The sequence below is a fragment of the Aquarana catesbeiana genome, linkage group LG01 (genome assembly GCF_042186555.1).
Source record: "Aquarana catesbeiana isolate 2022-GZ linkage group LG01, ASM4218655v1, whole genome shotgun sequence".
Taxonomy (NCBI): domain Eukaryota; kingdom Metazoa; phylum Chordata; class Amphibia; order Anura; family Ranidae; genus Aquarana; species Aquarana catesbeiana.
Genome location: NC_133324.1, coordinates 918821221 through 918842577, shown reverse-complemented (window position 1 = coordinate 918842577; position 21357 = coordinate 918821221). Strand labels below are relative to the sequence as shown.

At 45.1% G+C, this 21357-nt stretch overlaps 1 protein-coding gene across 1 annotated transcript in view; it reads left to right on the top strand.

The window, feature by feature from the left end:
* Nucleotides 1-5658: 5658 nt before the first annotated feature.
* SUCLG1 (succinate-CoA ligase GDP/ADP-forming subunit alpha) overlaps nt 5659-21357 on the top strand; it is a 102451-nt gene continuing 86752 nt past the window's right edge. The window contains exon 1 of the mRNA XM_073611015.1: nt 5659-5813. Coding sequence (XP_073467116.1) covers nt 5780-5813 — 34 coding nt within the window. The 5' untranslated portion in view covers nt 5659-5779. The remainder of the gene's footprint in view (nt 5814-21357) is intronic.

Sequence of the window (21357 nt, the reverse complement as noted above, 5' to 3'; positions counted from 1 at the left end):
GTTACTTTCCTGGTGCCTTCATGGTAGCATATGCATGGATTGTGCGTATGCTGCCATGAATAGTAACCAGGAAAGGAAAATTACAGAGTGGTAAGTATTCAGTTTTCTATTTTAGCGCAGTGGTTCTCAGCCTCAGTCCTCAAGTATCCCCGACAGGACATGTTTTGGGAATTTTAGCTTGGCTAAAATAGTTGGCCAAAATACCAAGCCATTGACTCTGATTTAAAGCACCTGTGCAAGATGAAGAAAAACCTGCAAACATGGCCTGTTGGGGTACTTGAGGACAGGGTTGAGAAGCACTAATTTAGAGCACTGGGCTAAAATCTAGCTCAAGACAATCCTATTCTAATTGTGGGCATTTGAGGGAGACCAAGTGCACTTGACTTCCAAGTGCACTTGTAGTACAAAGTGGATTTGCCTTTAGTAAATGTAGCACTCTCTACCAATAGGTAGGTGCTAGTAATGTTTTTTTTACTAGGAAGTGTCAGCACAGGCAAATTTTGGCAGGCCTATGCTGCAAGCTAGGCCTGTCTGTTTTGACCTGGGGGCTGGGAGTGATCAGAGTAGAAGTGGGTGTGATCACCTGTGCTCCAGTTCTGAGGCACCTCCCCTGCTTCCAGGGAGAATGTTCTGGAAGAAGGGCTGGGCCTAGAATTGGAGTGCCAGGCAGCTCATGTAGGAGCCCTGACCAATCCCCAATTGCTATTGGCATGAGGCGGGCCTTCTATATAAGCTGCGGTAACATGCCACTGGGGAGAAATGTCGGCTGAGTGAAGTGGAGAATGGAATACTAGGCAGCAGCAGGAGGGCACCCCCATGTGGGGGGGGGGGGTGTACCGATCGCAGAAGGAGGCCCAGAGAGAGCTTTGAAGGAACTTTGCCTCTACACGGTCATTGGCAATGTCTTTATCATCACACAGTCGTTGATAAAGAACTCCTGGAGCAGAAGGGCAGGTGAAGCTGTCGGAACGTATGGTCTGGTCAAGTTCCTCATCAAGGACTCAGGGCAGTGGAAGTTCGGTGAGTGTTACCACAGTGGAGGGCTGGATGTGCCAGGAGGTCTGTGAGGGAACTTTGCTTCTACATGGTCATTAGCAAAGTCTTCATCTTTTACACGGTGAATGATGGGGAGTCCTGGATCAGAGGAGAGACTGTGGGGATCTGTGTCAAATCGATGTGGCCTGAGGGTACAGGATTTGCAAGTTGGGCTGGCTGGGAACAGTAGTCCACCATCCATAAGAATGCTTTTAAACTACTAGGCCTCCGGGAAGAGGTGCTGCAGGCCTCAGGCCTAGTAGCAGCGAGCAACCAGAGCCAGCTTAAGGACTCATTCAGAGCGGGTCCTTCTTGCCCATAGAAAAAGATGTGACATTACTTTACCTCAGTATTAAGAAGTTTTGTGCAGGAGGAGAAGTTCTGGGACCATCACTTTTACACGGTCAAGAGTGATGTCCTCATCCTTTACACGGTAATGAATGGGGAATTCTTGGAAGGAATAGTCTGCGGGAGTTAAGCAGAGGAGGAGCAACAGTCTGCATGGAGATGCGGGAGGAGATTCATACTCAGTATAAATGCGCATCATCTCTTCTGGCTCTAACTATGTGCTAGTGTGGGTGATCTTTAGAATATGATGGCAATTAAACAATCCTATGGGCATCCCATATACCCTTTTCCCCGGCCAAGTTGTACCCCCCAATAAAACAACAAAACAAAACCAGCAAAAGACTGTTCATTTTCTCTGCAAGTGATGTATGAAGTCTGGCAGTGGGGTGAATTGGTGGATTGTCTGTTACTAGTGGCAACTACACCACTACATAAATAAACCCCAAAGTCCAAGATACCTAATAATTTGAGGTCTACACAGCAAAATGTTAGAGTGCAAATTACCTAATGGGGAAACTATTTAGATTGACCTGTGTGTCCCCAAGGAAAGACATTGGTAGGGTTTTACCCTCACTTCCTGTTTGTATGTGACAGGAAGTGAATAAATTTGAAGGAGAAACTGGCAAAATTTGGGAGGTGTCTTCACCCTATCAGGGGTGCAGACATCCCCAAAAACTGACAAGATTTCTAATCCTTCTGCACTCTATCCCCAAGCAAAAATAAGAAAGGATTTCATTTAATTTAACTTTGCAAAGACACATTCCAAAGGTCACCTGTGATGCATGTCAATGGCCCATTTAGACCTTGTTTAATAGAAAACACCAGTTGCCTTTCACTATAAATATTTGTTAGTCCAGTCCTGGAAATCTGCATCTGCTTTACTATTAATTTCCATAAAAATTGGGTTCCTGCAGCTAGATGGGCGATCGCTGTGTATGTGAGATGCGCAACTGCTGTGTGGGCGGAGGTATGTACCTGTGGTTCCCGGAAGCGGCGGACAGCACACAGGAATGACATCACGCCCCTACAGGAAGTTGCTTGTACTGCTGCTAATTTCTTCCCCCCACCATGCCCCACTCACTGTTCTCTGAGGAAGAGATGATCCTTATTTGCAAATTAAGATAATATATATTTTTTTTTTTACATGGGGTGGTGTTTGTGTAGTCATGTGTGGGAGGAAACCGGAGTACCCGGAGGAAACCCACGCAGGCACAGGGAGAACATGCAAACTCCAGGCAGATGGTGTCACAGGGCGGGATTCGAACCAGAGACCCTTTTTGCTGCTAGGTAAAAGTGCTATCCACTACACCACTGTGCTGCCCAAATGTATACAGTGGAACCTCGGTTTGCGAGTAACACGACGAGCGTTTTGCAAACCGAGCACTGTATTTCTAAAAATCCTAACTCGGTTTGCGAGTGTTGTCTCGCAAAACAAGCAGGATTCAGGCCAAAAGCGGTGTGCAGTACGGCGCCGTTCGGAAATGCACGGAAAGGCCCGAGGGCAGTTCGGCTGAGCTCGGCAAACCTCGGAAAGGCTTGTGAACAGAGTCTTTCCGAGGTTTGCCGAGGTCTGCTGAAGTGTCCTCAGGCCTTTTCGGCTGTTTCCGAGGCTCTCCGGCGCCCCCCGCCTCTGGCCGCATGCGGTATTGCATCCCATTGAAGTCAATGTGGAACAAATTCTTTTCGTTTCTATTGACTTCAATGGGAAAACTCGCTTTGATATGCGAGTACGTTGGATTACGAGCATACTCCTGGAACGGATTATGCTCGTAATTCGAGGTTCCACTGTATCTATAGATGTAGGTTCTTGTGTCCACCAGAAGAGAGAAGTTGGGTAGATGCCACACTCCCAATTCTGGAGGCATAATAATGGTCTAGCACAGGGGTCTTCAAACTACGGCCCTCCAGTTGTTCAGGAACTACAATTCCCATCATGCCAATCATGTCTGTGAATGGCACATCTCTCTGTCCCTCATTCCTCTTCATTTGTCCCTCATTTTGGTCTGCTGCATATACCTGTATATAAAATGCTCTATTTAGCTATCAAAAAGTGTTTCCCAGTGCTAAACCTTTCATCCAATTTCTATATTGCTGCATTTGTACATTTAAAAAGCCAATATAAAGGAATAGAAGTGGTAAATAAAGCACTTGTGGGTTTAACTAATATTTTTTTTTGTATAATTCTCCTTTAAGGGGGCGTGGCAGGGGGTGTGTCCTATGCCTGCATACTTTTACTAATAGGTGTCCCTCATTCCCATCTCAGAAAGTTGGGAGGTATGGTACTGCACTGGTGACAGTATGTGAAAAAAAAGTCATACCTTCCACACTCCCCTCCTACACATACTGCCTCATAAAGGTGACCATACACTATACAAGCTGATTGTACAATCTCCTTTTTTTAACCGTTTGCCGACCAGCCGCCGTCATTATACAGGTCGGCTGGATCCCACGAATCGCCGTAGCTGTACGTCGGTCCCTTTAACAACTATAGCAGGACGGCGGGGCGGCTGATGCACTGCGATGTCCACCACCCGCGATCGCTCCACAGAGAGCCAGAACGGGGATCTGTCAATGTAAACAAACAGATCCCCGTTCTGACAGGGGAGGAGAGAGAGATCGTCTGTTCCTAGTGATCAGGAACGGCGATCTCTCTCTCTCCTCCAGTCAGTCCCCTCCCCCCCACTGTTAGAACACTTAAGCCTCGTTACACACGATCGGATTGTTGGCCAACAAAGCGTCAGACTTTTGCCCGAAGGGCGCGTGCCAGGAACTTGTCTTGCATACAAACGGTGCGCAATTGTTGGCCAACAAACAGGAACGTAGTGACGTATTACGAGGAATTTCAGCTCTTGAGCGCCACCCTTTGGGCACCTTCTGCTAATGTCGTGTTTGGTGAGCATTGAGTGCTTGTACTTTGGACTTTTGTGTGACGGACGTGTGTACACACGATACGAAAATCTGACAAAAGACCGCTGACCGCCGAAAATGTACTAGCCTGCCATCCAACATTTGTTGGCAGAAAGTTGGACAACAATTGTCTGATGGAGGGTACCAATGGTTGGATTTTAGGCAAACAGTCTGTCATCACACAATTCCCTGCCGAAAATCCGATCGTGTGTATGAGGCTTAAATCCCTTGATCGCCCCCTAGTGTTAACCCCTTCCCCTGCCAGTGACATTTACACAGTAATCAGTGCATTTTTAGAGCAGTGATCGCTGTATAAATGTCAGTGGTCCCAAAAGTGTGTCAAAAGTATCCGATCTGTCCGCCGTAATATCGCAGTCCCGCTAAAAATCGCTGAACACCACCATTACTATTAAAAATAAAATAATGCCATAAATCTTTCCCCTATTTTGTACACATTATAACTTTTGCGCAAACCAATCAATATACGCTTATTGCATTTTTTTTTTTACCAGAAACATGTAGAAGAATACATATCGGTCTAAACTGATGAAGAGATTTGTTTTCTTTTTATTTTTTTTTTGGATATTTATTACAGCACAAAGTAAAAAAAATAGTTTTTTTTTTTTTTTTTTTTTCAAGATTTACGCTTTATTTGTTTTTAGAGCAAAAAATAAAAACCGCAGAGGTGATCAAATACCACCAAAAGAAAGCTCTATTTGTGGGGAAAAAAGGACGCCAATTTTGTTTGGGCACAACGTCGCACGACCGCGCAATTGTCAGTTAAAGCGACGCAGTGCCGTGTCGCAAAACATGGGCTGCTCATTAAGGGGGTAAATCCTTCCAGGGCTGAAGTGGGTAATAATGTGGGGACCTGCCCAGATAATACATACAATTTGTACAATTTCATACAAGAAAATTGTGCAATAAGATTGCAGAACTGAGAGCTGAGGACCATTCTCCACCTTTTCCTGTCCTAGAGGGCACACTTTACTATCTCTCCTGAAGGTATGTCAAATGTGAAGCACTTTGCCAAGTTCATGAACTCTAACTTGTCCCCAGAGAAGCCTCCATTTTGCTGCAGCCTTACACTTAACACATGATGGAATTGCAGGCTCCGGAAACATGGCCGCCCCCCTTCACTCCTGCCCCGTATTTATGGAGACACTTCACACCGGGGAACTTTACCCCCAGCAAACAGAACTTTGGAAATGTCATCACCGCTGACGTTGTGTAGCTGCCCTAATGAAAAGTAACGTGTAAATTCTGACAAATCTTAACTAGAATATCGGAATCCCCTCACCGCCACTTGTAATATCAGCCATGCGCGCTATGAAGGCGTAGACTGCGGTCATTGTGAAGTGACGCGGCTGTGAGGGACTCCTCCTCAGTCAGGCACTACAGAGGGCAGCCCCGCAGTCTCTCTGAGGACCCCATTGACTTCGTTCCTCTGCTGCAAGGCCCGGGCTGTCATTGGAGAAGGACCCACAACATGTTCCAGGGACGGCTGATCACCCGGCTGCTATGTGAGTGTCAATGGGGCTGTGTGTGTGTGTATATGCATGCATGTATGTATGTATCATGGTGGTGGGTGGAACTAAAAGTGCCAGCATGCCCTGCCAGTGAATGACCCTGAATGGCCAGACATGGGGGGGACCTCAGAGCTACTGGTGGGCCTGAGAGGCCTGTACTGGGCACAGGGGGCAGCTGCTGGCTGGGGAGGACATTGGATTGCTGTATGGAGGCTCCATACAAACACTGGGCTCTGTGTATTTTTAGATATATATATAGTCTTTCTCTGAAGAAGGGCGCTACCTGTACAGCTGGAACCATCATGCTTTTGACACTGAATGGAATTTGATTTTTTCTAAATAAAGTTTAAGTGCAGCAATCCCATCTGATTGTTTGTTTTTTTTTTTTTTTTTTTTAATATATATATGACCTGTGGACGGGTCGGATTGCTTGCACTGCTACATCTGGATCGTGTGCACTCCACGGTCAACAATTCTGAGAGAGAGCTAGAGAGAGAGAGAGAGCTAGAGAGAGAGAGCTAGAGTGAGAGAGAGAGGTAGAGAGAGCGAGAGAGCGAGCGAGCTAGAGAGAGCGAGATAGAGAGAGAGAGAGCGAGCTAGAGAGAGTGAGAGAGAGAGGGTGAGCTAGAGTGAGGTAGAGAGCTAGAGAGAGTGAGGTAGAGAGCGAGAGAGAGAGAGAGAGAGCGAGAGAGAGCGAGCTAGAGAGAGAGCGAGCTAGAGAGAGAGCGAGCTAGAGAGAGAGCGAGCTAGAGAGAGAGCGAGCTAGAGAGAGAGCGAGCTAGAGTGAGAGAGAGAGAGAGAGCGAGGTAGAGAGCGAGCTAGAGTGAGAGAGAGAGAGAGCGAGGTAGAGAGCGAGAGCTAGAGTGAGAGAGAGAGAGCGAGGTAGAGAGCGAGAGCTAGAGTGAGAGAGAGAGAGCGAGGTAGAGAGCGAGAGCTAGAGTGAGAGAGAGAGAGCGAGGTAGAGAGAGCGAGCTAGAGAGAGAGAGAGAGGTAGAGAGGTAGAGAGAGCGAGCTAGAGAAAGAGAGAGAGAGCGAGGTAGAGAGAGAGAGCTAGAGTGAGAGAGAGAGAGCTAGAGTGAGAGAGAGAGAGCGAGGTAGAGAGAGCTAGAGTGAGAGAGAGAGAGAGCGAGGTAGAGAGAGCGAGCTAGAGAGAGAGAGAGAGGTAGAGAGAGCGAGAGAGCGAGCTAGAGAGAGAGAGCGAGCTAGAGAGAGAGAGAGAGAGAGCGAGCTAGAGAGAGAGAGCGAGCTAGAGATAGTGAGAGAGAGAGGGTGAGCTAGAGAGGGTGAGCTAGAGAGAGAGGGTGAGCTAGAGAGAGAGAGCGAGCTAGAGAGAGTGAGAGAGAGAGGGTGAGCTAGAGAGAGAGAGTGAGGTAGAGAGAGAGCTAGAGAGAGTGAGGTAGAGAGCGAGAGAGAGTGAGGTAGAGAGAGCGAGGTAGAGAGAGAGAGAGCGAGGTAGAGAGAGAGAGAGCGAGGGAGAGAGAGAGCGAGCTAGAGAGAGAGAGCGAGCTAGAGAAAGAGAGTGAGCTAGAGCGAGCTAGAGAGAGCGAGCTAGAGCTAGAGAGAGAGTGGGTGAGCTGGAGAGAGCGAGCTGGAGAGAGCAAGAGGGAGAGAGCTAGAGAGCGAGCTAGAGAGCGAGCTAGAGCGAGAGAGGGTGAGCGAGAGAGGGTGAGCGAGAGAGGGTGAGCGAGAGAGGGTGAGCTAGAGAGAGAGAGGGTGAGCTAGAGAGAGAGAGAGAGCGAGCGAGCTAGGGAGAGAGAGAGCGAGAGAGCGAGCGAGGGAGAGAGCGACCGAGAGAGAGCGACCGAGGGAGAGAGCGACCGAGGGAGAGAGCGACCGAGAGAGAGCGAGAGGGAGAGAGCGACCGAGAGAGAGCGACCGAGGGAGAGAGCGACCGAGAGAGAGCGAGAGGGAGAGAGCGACCGAGAGAGAGCGAGAGGGAGAGAGCGACCGAGAGAGAGCGAGAGGGAGAGAGCGACCGAGAGAGAGCGAGAGGGAGAGAGCGACCGAGAGAGAGGGAGAGAGCGACCGAGAGAGAGCGAGAGGGGGAGAGCGAGAGGGAGAGAGCGACCGAGAGAGAGCGAGAGGGGGAGAGCGAGAGGGAGAGAGCGACCGAGAGAGAGCGAGAGGGGGAGAGCGAGAGGGAGAGAGCGAGAGGGGGAGAGCGAGAGGGAGAGAGCGACCGAGAGCGACCGAGAGGGAGAGAGCGAGGGGGAGAGAGCGAGCGAGGGGGAGAGAGCGAGAGGGAGAGAGCGACCGAGAGAGCGAGCTAGGGAGAGAGCTAGGGAGAGAGCGAGCGAGCTAGAGAGAGAGGGAGAGAGCGAGCTAGAGAGAGCGAGCGAGAGAGAGCCAGAGGGAGAGAGCGAGCTAGAGGGAGCGAGCGAGAGAGAGAACGAGCGAGAGAGCGAGCGAGAGGGAGAGAGCCAGAGGGAGAGAGCGAGCTAGAGGGAGCGAGCGAGCGAGAGAGAACGAGCGAGAGGGAGAGAGCCAGAGGGAGAGAGCGAGCTAGAGGGAGCGAGCGAGAGAGATATCTCTATCATATCTTACTCATAAAATTAGAATATCATCAAAAAGTTAATTTTTTTTTTTTTTTTAGTTATTCAATTTAAAAGTGATACTCATATTATATAGATTTATTACACACGGAGTGATATATTTCAAGCATTTCTTTCTTTTAATTTTGATGATTATGGCTTACAGGTAGTGAAAACCCAAAATTCAGTATCTCAGAAAATTAGAATATTACATAAGACCAATAAAAAAAAAGAAAAGATTTTTAATGCAGAAATCGTTTACTGAAAAGTATGTACAATACAGTATAGTATGCACTCAATCCTTAGTCTGTTTTTTTTTTTTTTTTTGCATGAATTGCTGCATCAATGTGGTGTGGCATGGAGGTGATCAGCCTGTGGCACGGCTGAGGTGTTATGGAAGCCCAGGTTGCTTTGATAGCGGCCTTCAGCTCTTCTGCATTATTGGGTTTGGTGTCTGTCATCTTCCATCTTCACAATACCCCACAGATTCTCTATGGGGTTTAGGTCAGGCCAGGTTCCTGGCCAATCAAGCACAATGATACCATGATCATTAAACCAGGTATTGGTACTTTTGGCAGTGTGGGCAGGTGCCAAGCCCTGCTGGAAAATGAAATCAGCATCTCCATAAAGCTGGTCATCAGAGAGAATTTGTCCGTGTGAAACGCGTTAACCTTGGTCCTGTTTTACTTGTCTGGCAAGCGACACTAAAGAATTTCTACAAGCATTTACTTTGTTCCAGTGTGCGGCCGTCTCTTGACTGGTTGCCTGCTCTCTGTTTTGTTCTAGAATTTCCTGCTAGAAGGCTGCGCTGACTTTGGACTTAAAGTGGAGTTTAGAGCTGCACGATTCTGGCTAAAATGAGAATCATGATTTTTTTGCTTAGAGGATCGATCACGATTCTCTCACGATTCTCGCGGCGTAACATCATCTTTTACATTAAAACAAAAAAATTGTGCTAACTTTACTGTTTCGTTTTTTTTTATTTATTGAAGTGTATTTTTTCCCAAAAAATTGCATTTGAAAGACCGCTGGGCAAATACAGTGTGACATAAAATATTGCAGCAATTGCCATTTTATTACCTAGGGTCTCTGCTAAAAAAAAAAAAAATTAATATATATATATATATATATATATATATATATATATATATATATATATATATAATGTTTGGGGTGCCAAGTAATTTTTTTTTAGCAAAAAATATTGATTTTACCTTAAGAAGTGTCAGAAAAAGATTTGGACTTTAAGTGGTTAAACTTCCTGCATTACCGGTTGTTTAAAGCTTGGCAGATTGCCCAGGTTATTTGTTTACACAGAGAAGTTTATCCCTTTGATCTAAGAAGGAAGTTAGATACAATGTTTCAAGTTCTAAACTTGGCAGACTGCCTGGATGTTTTCTTTTGACAGCTGAGTGAGCAGATAATCTCTCAACTTGTTTATATGAAAGAATCGACAAACTCAGCAGGAGAGATCGTCGGGGGAGGTGAATCGAGATCACGATTTTTTAACGATTAATTGTGCAGCTCTAGTGGAGTTCCACCCAAAAGTGAAACTTGCGCTTATCTGCCCCCCCCCCTCTGGTGCCACATTTGGTACCCTGTCCCCACTTCCGTCAGACCTCGCTGTGTCGGGGTACGTCACAAGTCTGGCCCCCCCTCCTCCTACCTCCCATGCTGCCGGGTCACTAAGAGAGAGCAGTAGGGACCTGCGCAGGGCTTCACGGCCGGGTTCTCTTACCGCAGGGGTCTCGAACTGACGGCCCTCCAGCTGTTGCAAAACTACAAGTCCCATGAGGCATTGCAAGGCTGACAGTTACAAGCATGACTCTCCCAGGCAGAGGCATGATGGGACTTGTAGTTTTGCAGCAGCTGGAGGGCCGCCAGTTTGAGACCCCTGCCTTACCGGCAATGGCGGCAGCAGCAGATGGAAACATCAGCTGTGGTGCCGACATCACTGTATTCCAGGACAGGTAAGAGTCCCAATATTAACCCCTTGCCGCTGAGAGTATGCAGATGTGCGTACTCGGCTTTCGGGGGTTCCGGTACTGTCTTTTAGAGCCGGCGATCGGCTTTCCAGCGATAACGACCAATGCGGCTAAAAGCCACTCGGCTGTTATACCGGAAACGGCGATCTGAATACTTTGAAGTGCAAAGGAGGGATCGGGGGTCTTCATAAAGAGTACCTGTCACCACCTATTACTGTCACAAGGGATGTTTACATTCCTTGTGACAGCAATAAAAGTGATCAAAAATTTTTTTTAAGAACAATTTATTAATATTAAAATTAAGTAAGAAAAAAAAAATGTTTTTAAAGTGCCCCTGTCGCCGCGAGCTCGCGCCCGCATATGTAAACGGTGTTCAAACCACACATGTGAGGTATCGCTTCGATCGTCAGAGCGAGAGCAATAATTCTAGCACTAGACCTCCTCTGCCATTCCAAGAGTGCGTGCAATTATAAAGCGTGACATGTTTGGTATCTATTTACTCGGCGTAACATCATCTTTCACATTTTACAAAAAAATTGGGCTAACTTTACTGTTTCGTTTTTTTTTTTTAATTCATGCGTGTGTCCCCTTTCCCAAAAAGTTGCGTTTAAAACACCGCTGCACAAATACCGTGTGATACAAAAAATATTGCAACAATCGCCATTTTATTCTCTGCTAAAAAAAATATATACTTTTTGGGGGCTCTAAGTAATTTTCTAGCAAAAAAATACGGATTTTAACTTGTAAACACCAAATGTCAAAAATAGGCTTAGTCATGAAATGGTTAAAAGTCAGCAGCTAAAGTATGTGTAGCTGCTGGTGAGTGGAATAGTGCTTTAATAAGACGCAGAGGACATGGCTCCCCAAATCATCACAGACTGTGGAATATTCACACTGGACCTCATGCAACTTGGATTCTGGGCCTCTCCACTCCTCCTCCAGACTCCAAATGAAATGTAAAATGTTCCACAGTCTTCGATGATTTGGGGAGCCGTGTCATCTGCTGATGTTGGTCCGACTGTGTTTTTCAAGTCCAAACGCCGCGCAGCCCTCTACCAAGCGCTGAGCAGACTGGCGGCACTAGGTCATTCCTGTATAATAATAAAAAAAATTACATCTTTTCTAAATCTAATAGAAGTTAGAGCAGATGGCGCACTCTGCCTGGGAAGAATACCATGCAAGCACAGGGAGAAACATGCAAACTCCAAGCAGATATTGTCCTAACCAGGATTGGAACCTGGCCAATCAGCACCAAGAGCCTCAATTCAGAGCTGTCTCTGTCCTGCAAGGCAGAAGTGCTAACCACTCATCCACTGTGCTGCCCTGCGGGAGTTCACCTGAACGAGGACTGAAGGGAAAGTTCCCCAGCAGATCTTGGACAGCAATAAAAACCTTACCATACGTACTCGAGTATAAGTCGACTCAAATATAAGCCGAGGCACCTAATTTTACCACAAAAAACTGGGAAACGTATTGACTCGAGTATAAGCCTAGGGTGAGAAATGCGCAGCTACTGTAAGTTTGAAAAGAGGGTCAACAATGCCCATTTGCAGCTTCAATGTGTCCATTTGCAGCCATAGTTAAGGGTTCCTAGATGCCCCCTAGCTGCAGCCAAAATTTGGGGTCTCTGGACCCAAAGGGTCCCGAAAAGACATTGCTGCAGATGGGCACAGTTGACCGACTTTGGGGCCCCGTATCTCGGGGCTACTTGCTGCTAGGAACCAGGAACTAGGAATTTGGTGTGCAAAACCAGTGGAACTAGCACTACAACACATCCAAAGCTGGGGTTCCTAGCACCAAGTGGCCCCGAGATACGGGGCCCCAAAGTCGGTTCGGAAAATGTCAAGCACTTTTCTGCAACAGAGAATGACATTTTCCGAACCAAATTTGGGGCCCCATATCTCGGGGCCACTTGGTGCTAGGAACCCCAGCTTTAGGTATGTTGTAGTGCTAGTTCCACTGGGTTTGCACACCAAATTTGGGTTTTCTAGCACTAAGTGGTCCCAAGATACGGGGCCCCAAATTCGGTTGGGAAAATGTCATTCTTTGCACCAGAAAAGTGCTTGACTCGAGTATAAGCCAAGGGGGGCATTTTCAGCACAAAAAACTTGGCTTATACTCGAGTATATACGGTAATTTGGATCGAGAGTAGAGATTTCGATAATTGTCCCCTTTTGCTTCTCTATATAGTTATTCCAACTCTACCTCACTAGTCCTTGAGGAGTTCAGTGTTATGCCCCATACACACGATCAGAAATTCCATCAGAAAAAACTTGGATGGTTCCTCCGACGGAATTCCGCTCAAGCTTGCCTTCCATACACACGATCACACAAAAGTTCTCTGAACTTTCGACCGTCAAGAACGCGGTGACGTCCAACACTACGACGAGCCGAGAAAATGAAGTTCAGTGCTTCCGAGCATGCGTCAAATTGTTCTCCGAGCATGCGTGATTCTTTTGCGTGTCCGAATTGCATACAGACGATCGCCTTTTCAGATAGGAACTTTTTCCGACCGAAAAATAGAGAACCCGCTCTCAATCTTTTGCTGGCTGGAATTCCGCCAGCAAAAGTCCGATGGAGCATACACACGGTTGGAATTTCTGACCAAAAGCTGACATCGGACTTTTGCTGGCAGAATTTTCCGATCGTGTGTACGGGGCATTAGACTTTGCTGAATGGAAGAAAAAGGGATCCCGGCTGGGATGTGTGAGCAAAGTGCACGGCTGTAATCTCCATACATCATTTACCTGTTGACAGAGCAGTGACAGCTGCCCCAGTGAACTTTGCTCCGATGCCGGTGGGTGAAGGAGCTGTTAGCAGGAATCCATCGCTGAACATTCATTAACCTTTCCAAAAGCGTTGAACTTTTCAGGTTCTGACTAGTTGTGCATTTCTGAGTCTCTTCAAACTGCAGCAAAAATCAACTTTTTGACCCTTTTTTTTTTTTTTTTTTTCCCTCAACTCCCTGCAAATTTTTTTTTTTTTGTAGAGTGAAGTGACTTGAAGATATCTGCATCGCATTTTCCCTGGTGCATAGAACTGAAACAACTGGTGCTGCTGACGCATGTGCCAAAATGCATGGTGCTACACCGTGCAGTGCAGTGAGTTTTTTTTTTTTTTGGACTTCTTTTGCACTTTTCTTATGCATAGGGCAGCCGACCGAAATGAATGGGCTGCTCTACATACAACTCACAGAAAATGCATTGAAATGCGTGCATGCACACCGTCACATCTGCATGGTGTGAACAGAGCCTAAAGACAACAGTGGAATTGTAGTATTGAACATACAAAAGCATTTCTGCCACCTGGTGCCATACCGTGTGTGTTAAATATAATATTACCAAAAGTATTGGGACACCTGCCTTTACACGCACATGAACTTTAATGGCATCCCAGTTTTAGTCCGTAGGATTCAATATTGAGTTGGCCCACCCTTTGCAGCTATAACAGCTTCAACTCTTCTGGGAAGGCCGTCCACAAGGTTTAGGAGTGTGTCTATGGGAATGTTTGATAATTCTTCCAGAAGTGCATATGTAAGGTCAGGCACTGATGTTGGATGAGAAGGCCTGGATCTCATTCTCCACTCTAATTCATCCCAAAGGTGTTCTATCGAGTTGAGGTCAGGACTCTGTGCAGGCCAGTCAAGTTCCTCCACCCCAAACTCTGCCATCCATGTCTTTATGGATAATTTTGGTCTCATCTGACCAGAGCACCTTCTTCCACATGTTTGCTGTGTCCCCCACATGGCTTCTCCCAAACTGCAAATGGAACTTCTTATGGCTTTCTTTTAACAATGGCTTTCTTCTTTCCACTGTTCCATAAAGGCCAGATTTGTGGAGAGCACGACTAATAGTTGTCCTGTGGACAGATTCTCCCACCTGAGCTGTGGATCTCTGCAGCTCCTCCAGAGTTATCATGGGCCTCCTTGCCCAGCCTGTCAGTTTAGGTGGACGGCCATGTCTTGGTAGGTTCGCAGTTGGGCCATACTCTTTCCATTTTCAGATGATGGATTGAACAGAGCTCTGTGAGATGTTCAAAACTTGGGATGATTATTATTATTTATTTATTTATTTTTTTTTAATATAACCTAGCCCTGTTTTGAACTGCTTCACAGCTTTATCCCTGACCTGTCTGGTGTGTTCCTTGGCCTTCATGATGCTTTTTGTTCACTAAGGGTGCTTTCACACCGAGGCGTTGGCGGTAAAGCACCGCTATTTTTAGGAGCACTTTATTGTTTTAGTGGCGCTATACGGCCGGTACCGGGCCGCTTTTAACCCCCGCTAGCAGTCGAAAAAGGGTTAAAACCGTCCGCTAAGCACCGCTGTAGCGGTGCTTTGTCGACAGTTCGGTGGCACTGCCCCAATTATTTCAATGGCCTGGGGTGCTTTAGGAGCGGTGTATACACCGCTCCTACAGCACTGCAAAGATGCTGCTTGCAGGACTTTTTTTTTTTTTCCGTCCTGCAAGCGCACCGCTCCAGTGTGTGCACTCAGGCTTTGACAGTGGAGAGGAGATTCACAGGCGCTATTTTTAGCGCTGTAGCACCTGTAAAGCGCCTCAGTGTGAAAGCAGTCTAAGGTTCTCTTACAAACCTCAGAGGGCTTCACAGAACAGCTGTATTTATACTGAGATTAAATTACACACAGGTGGACTCTATTTACTAATTAGGTGACTTCTCAAGGCACTGTATATGTATGTGTATCTCTATATCTATATCTATATCTATCCCATGTATGGGAAAAAAAGTATTTGATCTCCTGCTGATTTTGTACGTTTGCCCACTGATAAAGAAATGATCAGTCTATAATTTTAATGGTCTTTTTATTTTAACATTGAGCGACACAATAGCAACAAAAAAATCCAGACAAATGCATTTCAAAAAAGTTATAAATTTGCATTTTAATGAGTGAAATAAGTATTTGAACCCTTCGCAAAACATGACTTAGTACTTGGTGGTAAAACCCTTGTGGGCAATCACAGAGGTCTCAGACATTTCTTGTAGTTGGCCACCAGGTTTGCACACATCTCAGGATGGATTTTGTCCCACTCCTCTCTGCAAATCCTCTCCAAGTCTTTAAAGTTTTGAGGCTGACGTTTAGTAACTCGAACCTTCACTTCATTTCTATGGGATTAAGGTCTGGAGACTTGCTAGGGGAATCCCAGGACCTTAACCACTTAAGCCCCGGACCATTTGGCTGGCCAAAGACCAGAGCACTTTTTGCGATTCGGCACTGCGTCGCTTTAACTGACAATTGTGCGGTCATAAGACGTGGCTCCCAAACAAAATTGATGTCCTTTTTCCCCACAAATAGAGCTTTCTTTTTGTGGTATTTGATCACCTCTGCGATTTTTATTTTTTGCGCTATAAACAAAAAACTGCGTCAATTTTGAAAAACGCAGTTTTTTTTACTTTTTGCTATAATAAATATCCCCCAAAAATATATAAAAAACATTTTTTTTCCTCAGTTTAGGCCGATATGTATTCTTCTACATATTTTTAGTAAAAAAAACGGAATAAGCGTTTATTGATTGGTTTGCGCAAAAGTTATAGTGTCTACAAAATAGGGGATAGTTTTGTGACATTTTTATTATTATTTTTTTTTTTTTACTAGTAATGGCGGCAATCAGCTTTTTTTTTTTTTTTCTTCTTTTTTTTTTATCGTGACTGCGACATTATGGCGGACAGATAGGACACTTCTGGCTCCATTTTGGGACCATTCACAGTTATACAGCGATCAGTGCGTTTTAAAAATGCATTAATTACTATGTAAATGTGACTGGCAGGGAAGGGGTTAACTACTAGGGGGCGGTGAAGGAGTTAAGTGTGTCCTAGGGAGTGATTCTAACTGTGGGGGGAGGGGCTGTGTGTGACACGACACTGATCACCACTCCCGATTACAGGGAGCGGTGATCAGTGTCCTGTCACTAGGCAGAACTGGGAAATGCTTGTTAACATCAGCATTTCCCGTTCTTCCTCTCCGTGAGACGATTGCGGGTATCACCACGGACATCAATCACACTCACAGAGCTCGCGGCGGACGCCCGCAAACCGCTTCTTGAAGGGCAACATACAGGTACGTTAATATGCCTGAACGTGCCCTTCTGCCGATTGTATATCGGCGTGAGCCACTCCTTTGTTGCCTTGGCCATGTGTTTTGGGTCATTGTCATGCTGGAATACCCATCAATGACCCATTTTCAATGCCCTGGCTGAGGGAAGGAGGTTCTCACCCAAGATTTGATGGTACCTGGCCCCGTCCATCATCCCTTTGATGCAGTGAAGTTATCCTGTCCCCTTAGCAGAAAAACACATCCAAAGCATAATGTTTCCACCTCCATGTTTGACGGTGGGGATGGTGTTCTTGGGGTCATGGGCATCCTCCTCCCTCTTCCACCCTCCCCTTTGTTGTTATTCTGTCTCTCACTGTTATAATAACCCGACCATTAAAATTATAGACTGATCATTTCTTTGTCAGTGAACAAACGTACAAAATCAGCAGGAGATCAAATACTTTTATTCCCTCATTGTACACGCACACACCATTTTCATGTATTAGAATGGCCCAGTCAAAGTCCAGACCTAAATCCAATTGAGAATCTGTGGCAAGACTTGAAAATTACAGTTCACAGACGCTCTCTATCCAATCTGAACTTGAGCTATTTTGCAAAGAAGAATAGGCAAAAAATGTCGCTCTCTAGATGTGCAAAGCTGGTAGAGACATCCCCAAAAAGACTTGCAGCTTTAATTGCAGTGAAAGGTGGTTCTACAAAGTATTGACTCAGGGGGGCTAAATACAAATGTACACCACACTTTTCACATATTTATTTGTAAAAAAAATTTGAAAACCATTTATCATTTTCCTTCCACTTGTACAGTATCTCACAGAAGTGAGTACACCCCTCACATTTTTGTAAATATTTTCTTCTATCTTTTCATGTGACAACACGGAAGAAATGACACTTTGCTACAATATAAAGTAGTGAGTGTACAGCTTGTATAACAGTGTAAATTTTCTGTCCCCTCAAAATAACTCAACACACAGCCATTAATGTCTAAACCGCTGCCAACAAAAGTGAGTACACCCCTAAGTGAAAATGTCCAAATTGGGCCCAATTAGCCATTTTCCCTCCCCGGTGTCATGTGACTTGTTAGTGTTACAAGGTCTCGGGTGTGAATGGGGAGCAGGTGTGTTAAATTTGGTGTTATCGCTCTAACTCTCTCATACTGGTCACTGAAAGTTCAACATGGCACCTCATGGCAAAGGACTCTCTGAGGATCTGAAAATAAGAATTTTTGCTCTACATAAAGATGACCTAGGCTATAAGAAGATTACCAAGACCCTGAAACTGAGCTGCAGCATGGTGGCCAAGACCATACAGGGGTTTAACAGGACAGGTGTCACTCAGAACAGGCCTCGCCATGGTCGATCAAAGGTGTTGAGTGCACGTGCTCAGCGTCATATCCAGAGGTTGTCTTTGGGAAATAGAGGTATGAGTGCTGCCAGCATTGCTGCAGAGGTTGAAGGGGTGGGGGGTCAGCCTGTCAGTACTCAGACTATACGCCGCACACTGCATCAAATTGGTCTGCATGGCTGTCATCCCAGTAGGAAGCCTCTTCTAAAGATGATGCATAAGAAAGCCTGCAAACAGTTTGCTGAGCACAAGCAGACTAAGGACATGGATTACTGGAACCATGTCCTGTGGTCTGATGAGACCAAGATAAACTTATTTGGTTCAGATGGTGTCAAGTGTGTGTGGCGACAACTAGGTGAGGAGTACAAAGACAAGTGTGTCTTGCCTACAGTCAAGCATGGTGGTGGGAGTGTCATGGTCTGGGGCTGCATGAGTGCTGTCAGCACTGGGGAACTACAGTTCATTGAGGGAACCATGAATGCCAACATGTACTGTGACATACTGAAGCAGAGGATGATTCCCTCCCTTTGGAGACTGGGCCGCAGAGCAGTATTCCAACGTAACTACCCCACACACACCTCCAAGATAACCACTGCCTTGCTACAGAAGCTGAGGGTAAAGGTGATGGACTGGCCAATCATGTCTCCAGACCTAAACCCTATTGATCATCTGTGGGGCATCTTCAACTGGAAGGTGGAGGAGCGCAAGGTCTCTAACATCCACCAGCACTGTGATGTCATCATGGAGAAGGGGAAGAGGACTCCAGTGGCAACCTGTGAAGCTCTGGTGAACTCCATGCCCAAGAGGCTTGAGGCAGTGCTGGAAAATAATGGTGGCCACACAAAATATTGACACTTTGGGCCCAAGTTGGACATTTTCACTTAGGGGTGTACTCACTTTTGTTGCCAGCGGTTTAGACATTAATGGCTGTGTGTTGAGTTATTTTGAGGGGACAGCAAATTTACACTGTTATACAAGCTGTACACTCACTACTTTACATTGTAGCAAAGTGTCACTTCAGTGTTGTCACATAAAAAGATATAATAAAATATTTACAAAAATGTGAGGGGTGTACTCACTTTTGTGAGATACTGTATGTCGGGGATATGCAATTAGCAGACCTCCAGCTGTTGCAAAACTACAAGTCCCATCATGCCTCTGTCTCCGGGTGTCATGCTTGTGGCTGTCAGAGTCTTGCTGTGCCTCATGGGACTTGTAGTTCTGCAACAGCTGGAGGTCCGCTAATTGCATATCCCTGCTGTATGTGTATTTATAAGTGGTATAGTGTTAAACCACGCTTAGCATCTAAGAGATGTACCAGCAAATGCAAAGCAGCCAGTACTACAAGAGACAACTTGTGCAAACAAATGGGTGTAAAAAGTGCAGCGCTAAACATAACTCCTAAATATGAATGATTGAAGTAAAAAAAAATAAATAAATAAATATATATATATATATATATATATACATACATAGGAGAACTCATGAAAGTTTATATTTAAAAAAGGTGAATCCAAGTGTTCGTTGTTCAAATAATGATAGTCGATCACCCAAGTGAAAAATAAATCGTCTCACTGAAATCCTTGTGCCACCAAATGGAATATAAGGAGGCTTACTGGAACAATTGGACCTTATTTAACAAATACCAAATGGGTCAAGCAGGCAATGGTGTCACAACACCTGAATGTGGAGACTTCACTGGAATCTTCATACATCGACTTTGTGATATTAAAGTGGAGTTCCACCCACTTTTACAACTCTTCAGCATCCCTCACTAAACTGTGAACTGTAAACGAATTGGATATTTTTCATTTTTTTTTTCTCAGCACCTACTGTATATCTGCTGTATTCATTTTTCACTTCCTCCTCCCTGGCCGTGGCCCATCACATCATTTCCTGTTTGCAATGCCTTCTGGGAAGGGGTGGCAACTTCCCCTGACACTGCCGTTGCTATGGAAACCTGACCTGAAACCTATTACACTGCTTGTGCTGCACTGACCATGTGTGAGATCTGCAAGGATGAGATCCAGGAAGAAATACAGTCTGGCTTCAGATGCCCACACTTAAGATGGCCACGGCCTGCTGTAAGTTTATAAAATAACAAACTACTGCTATAAACTAACAAAACAGACCTTAGTTTACAGACTAACTTTACTAGAATACATTAAGCTCGTGTATTATAGGAGTAATTTTATTTAAAAAGTATAATTTTGGCCGGAACACCACTTTAAGAGAATAACCACAGCTACCAAAGGCAATGTAATAGTATGCGGAAACCTGAATGGTAATACCAACTAAGTGTCATAAATTATTATATTCAAGTCAAAATCCAAACCCTGAACCATGTATATTAAATACTTATAATGAAAAATTTAATTATTTTATGCTTGATTAATGAAAGCATTAATATCCCAATGGGGTATTTAACGCTTTCATAAATCAAGTATAAAATATTTTCATTAAGTTTTTAATATACATGCTTCAGGGGTTTTTTGATTTTAATATAATAATGTATGATACTTAGTTTGTATTGCTGTTCAGGTTTCCTCTTGAACTTATTACCTTTGTAACTGTACATGGATGTTTGTGAATGTTTTTATAGGGAAACTTGTCTTGCAGCAGAGGTGCTGTTTAGACTGGTATTTGCCTTGATTTCTGGACGAGGCTTTACCTATCTGTTATCGCCACTTGCATTATCTTGTCTCTCCACATGGGGGGCTAGAGTGATGTATAATGGGCCGTTTTTGGCTCTACGTGGGTCAGTCTATGCCTTGGTTTTTAAGCGAGGCTTGATGCGCATCCGCAATGTCATTTCTGGTTTCTTGCCTCACTTTCACATTGAGGCTCGACGCGCTTTGGCGCCATTTTGCCAACGACCCTGGAAATGTTTGAACAATCAGACGCTGAACTGGGCAACGTGGTTATTTTGTCCTAGAGGTTACATAGTTTATAAATTTAGGGTGGCAGAGGCGTTGGGACACCCCAGATGATGTCTGAGACGAAACGCGTCGGTTCCACTGTCCTGTCTATGCCACTACTACTTGACCTTCCATGCTTTTGATGTTTTACTGAAATGTGAGTGATTTACCCTTTTTTTTTTTTTTTAAATACTTTATGGTTTTACAATGTCGAGTCTTTTATCCTTTCTCCTTGGATTCATATCCTAACGGAGTATTGATGAGAAGACTCCAGACTTGGAAAGGCCCTACAAGTTTGCATACTATCACATTGGCTTCGGTGGCTGTCGGTATTTTCTTAATATCACAAAGTCGATGTATGAAGATTCCAGTGAAGTCTCCACATTCAGGTGTTGTGACACCATTGCCTGCTTGACCCATTTGGTATTTGCTAAATAGGGTCCAATTGTTCCTATAAGCCTCCTTATACTGTATTCCATTTGGTGGCATAAGGTTTTCAGTGTGTCGATTTCTTTTTCACTTGTGTATTTATACACACAAATGTTTTGTCTTTCATTTCTCTTTTAAACTGGGTTGTTTTATAAGGTGAGGCTTCATATATGCGTTCACTTTTCTTCCTGTTTTGCTACATGTTTTATGCATCATCTACGTTGTTCACTAGAATTGCACTGATACTGTGTTGTGGCGTGGTG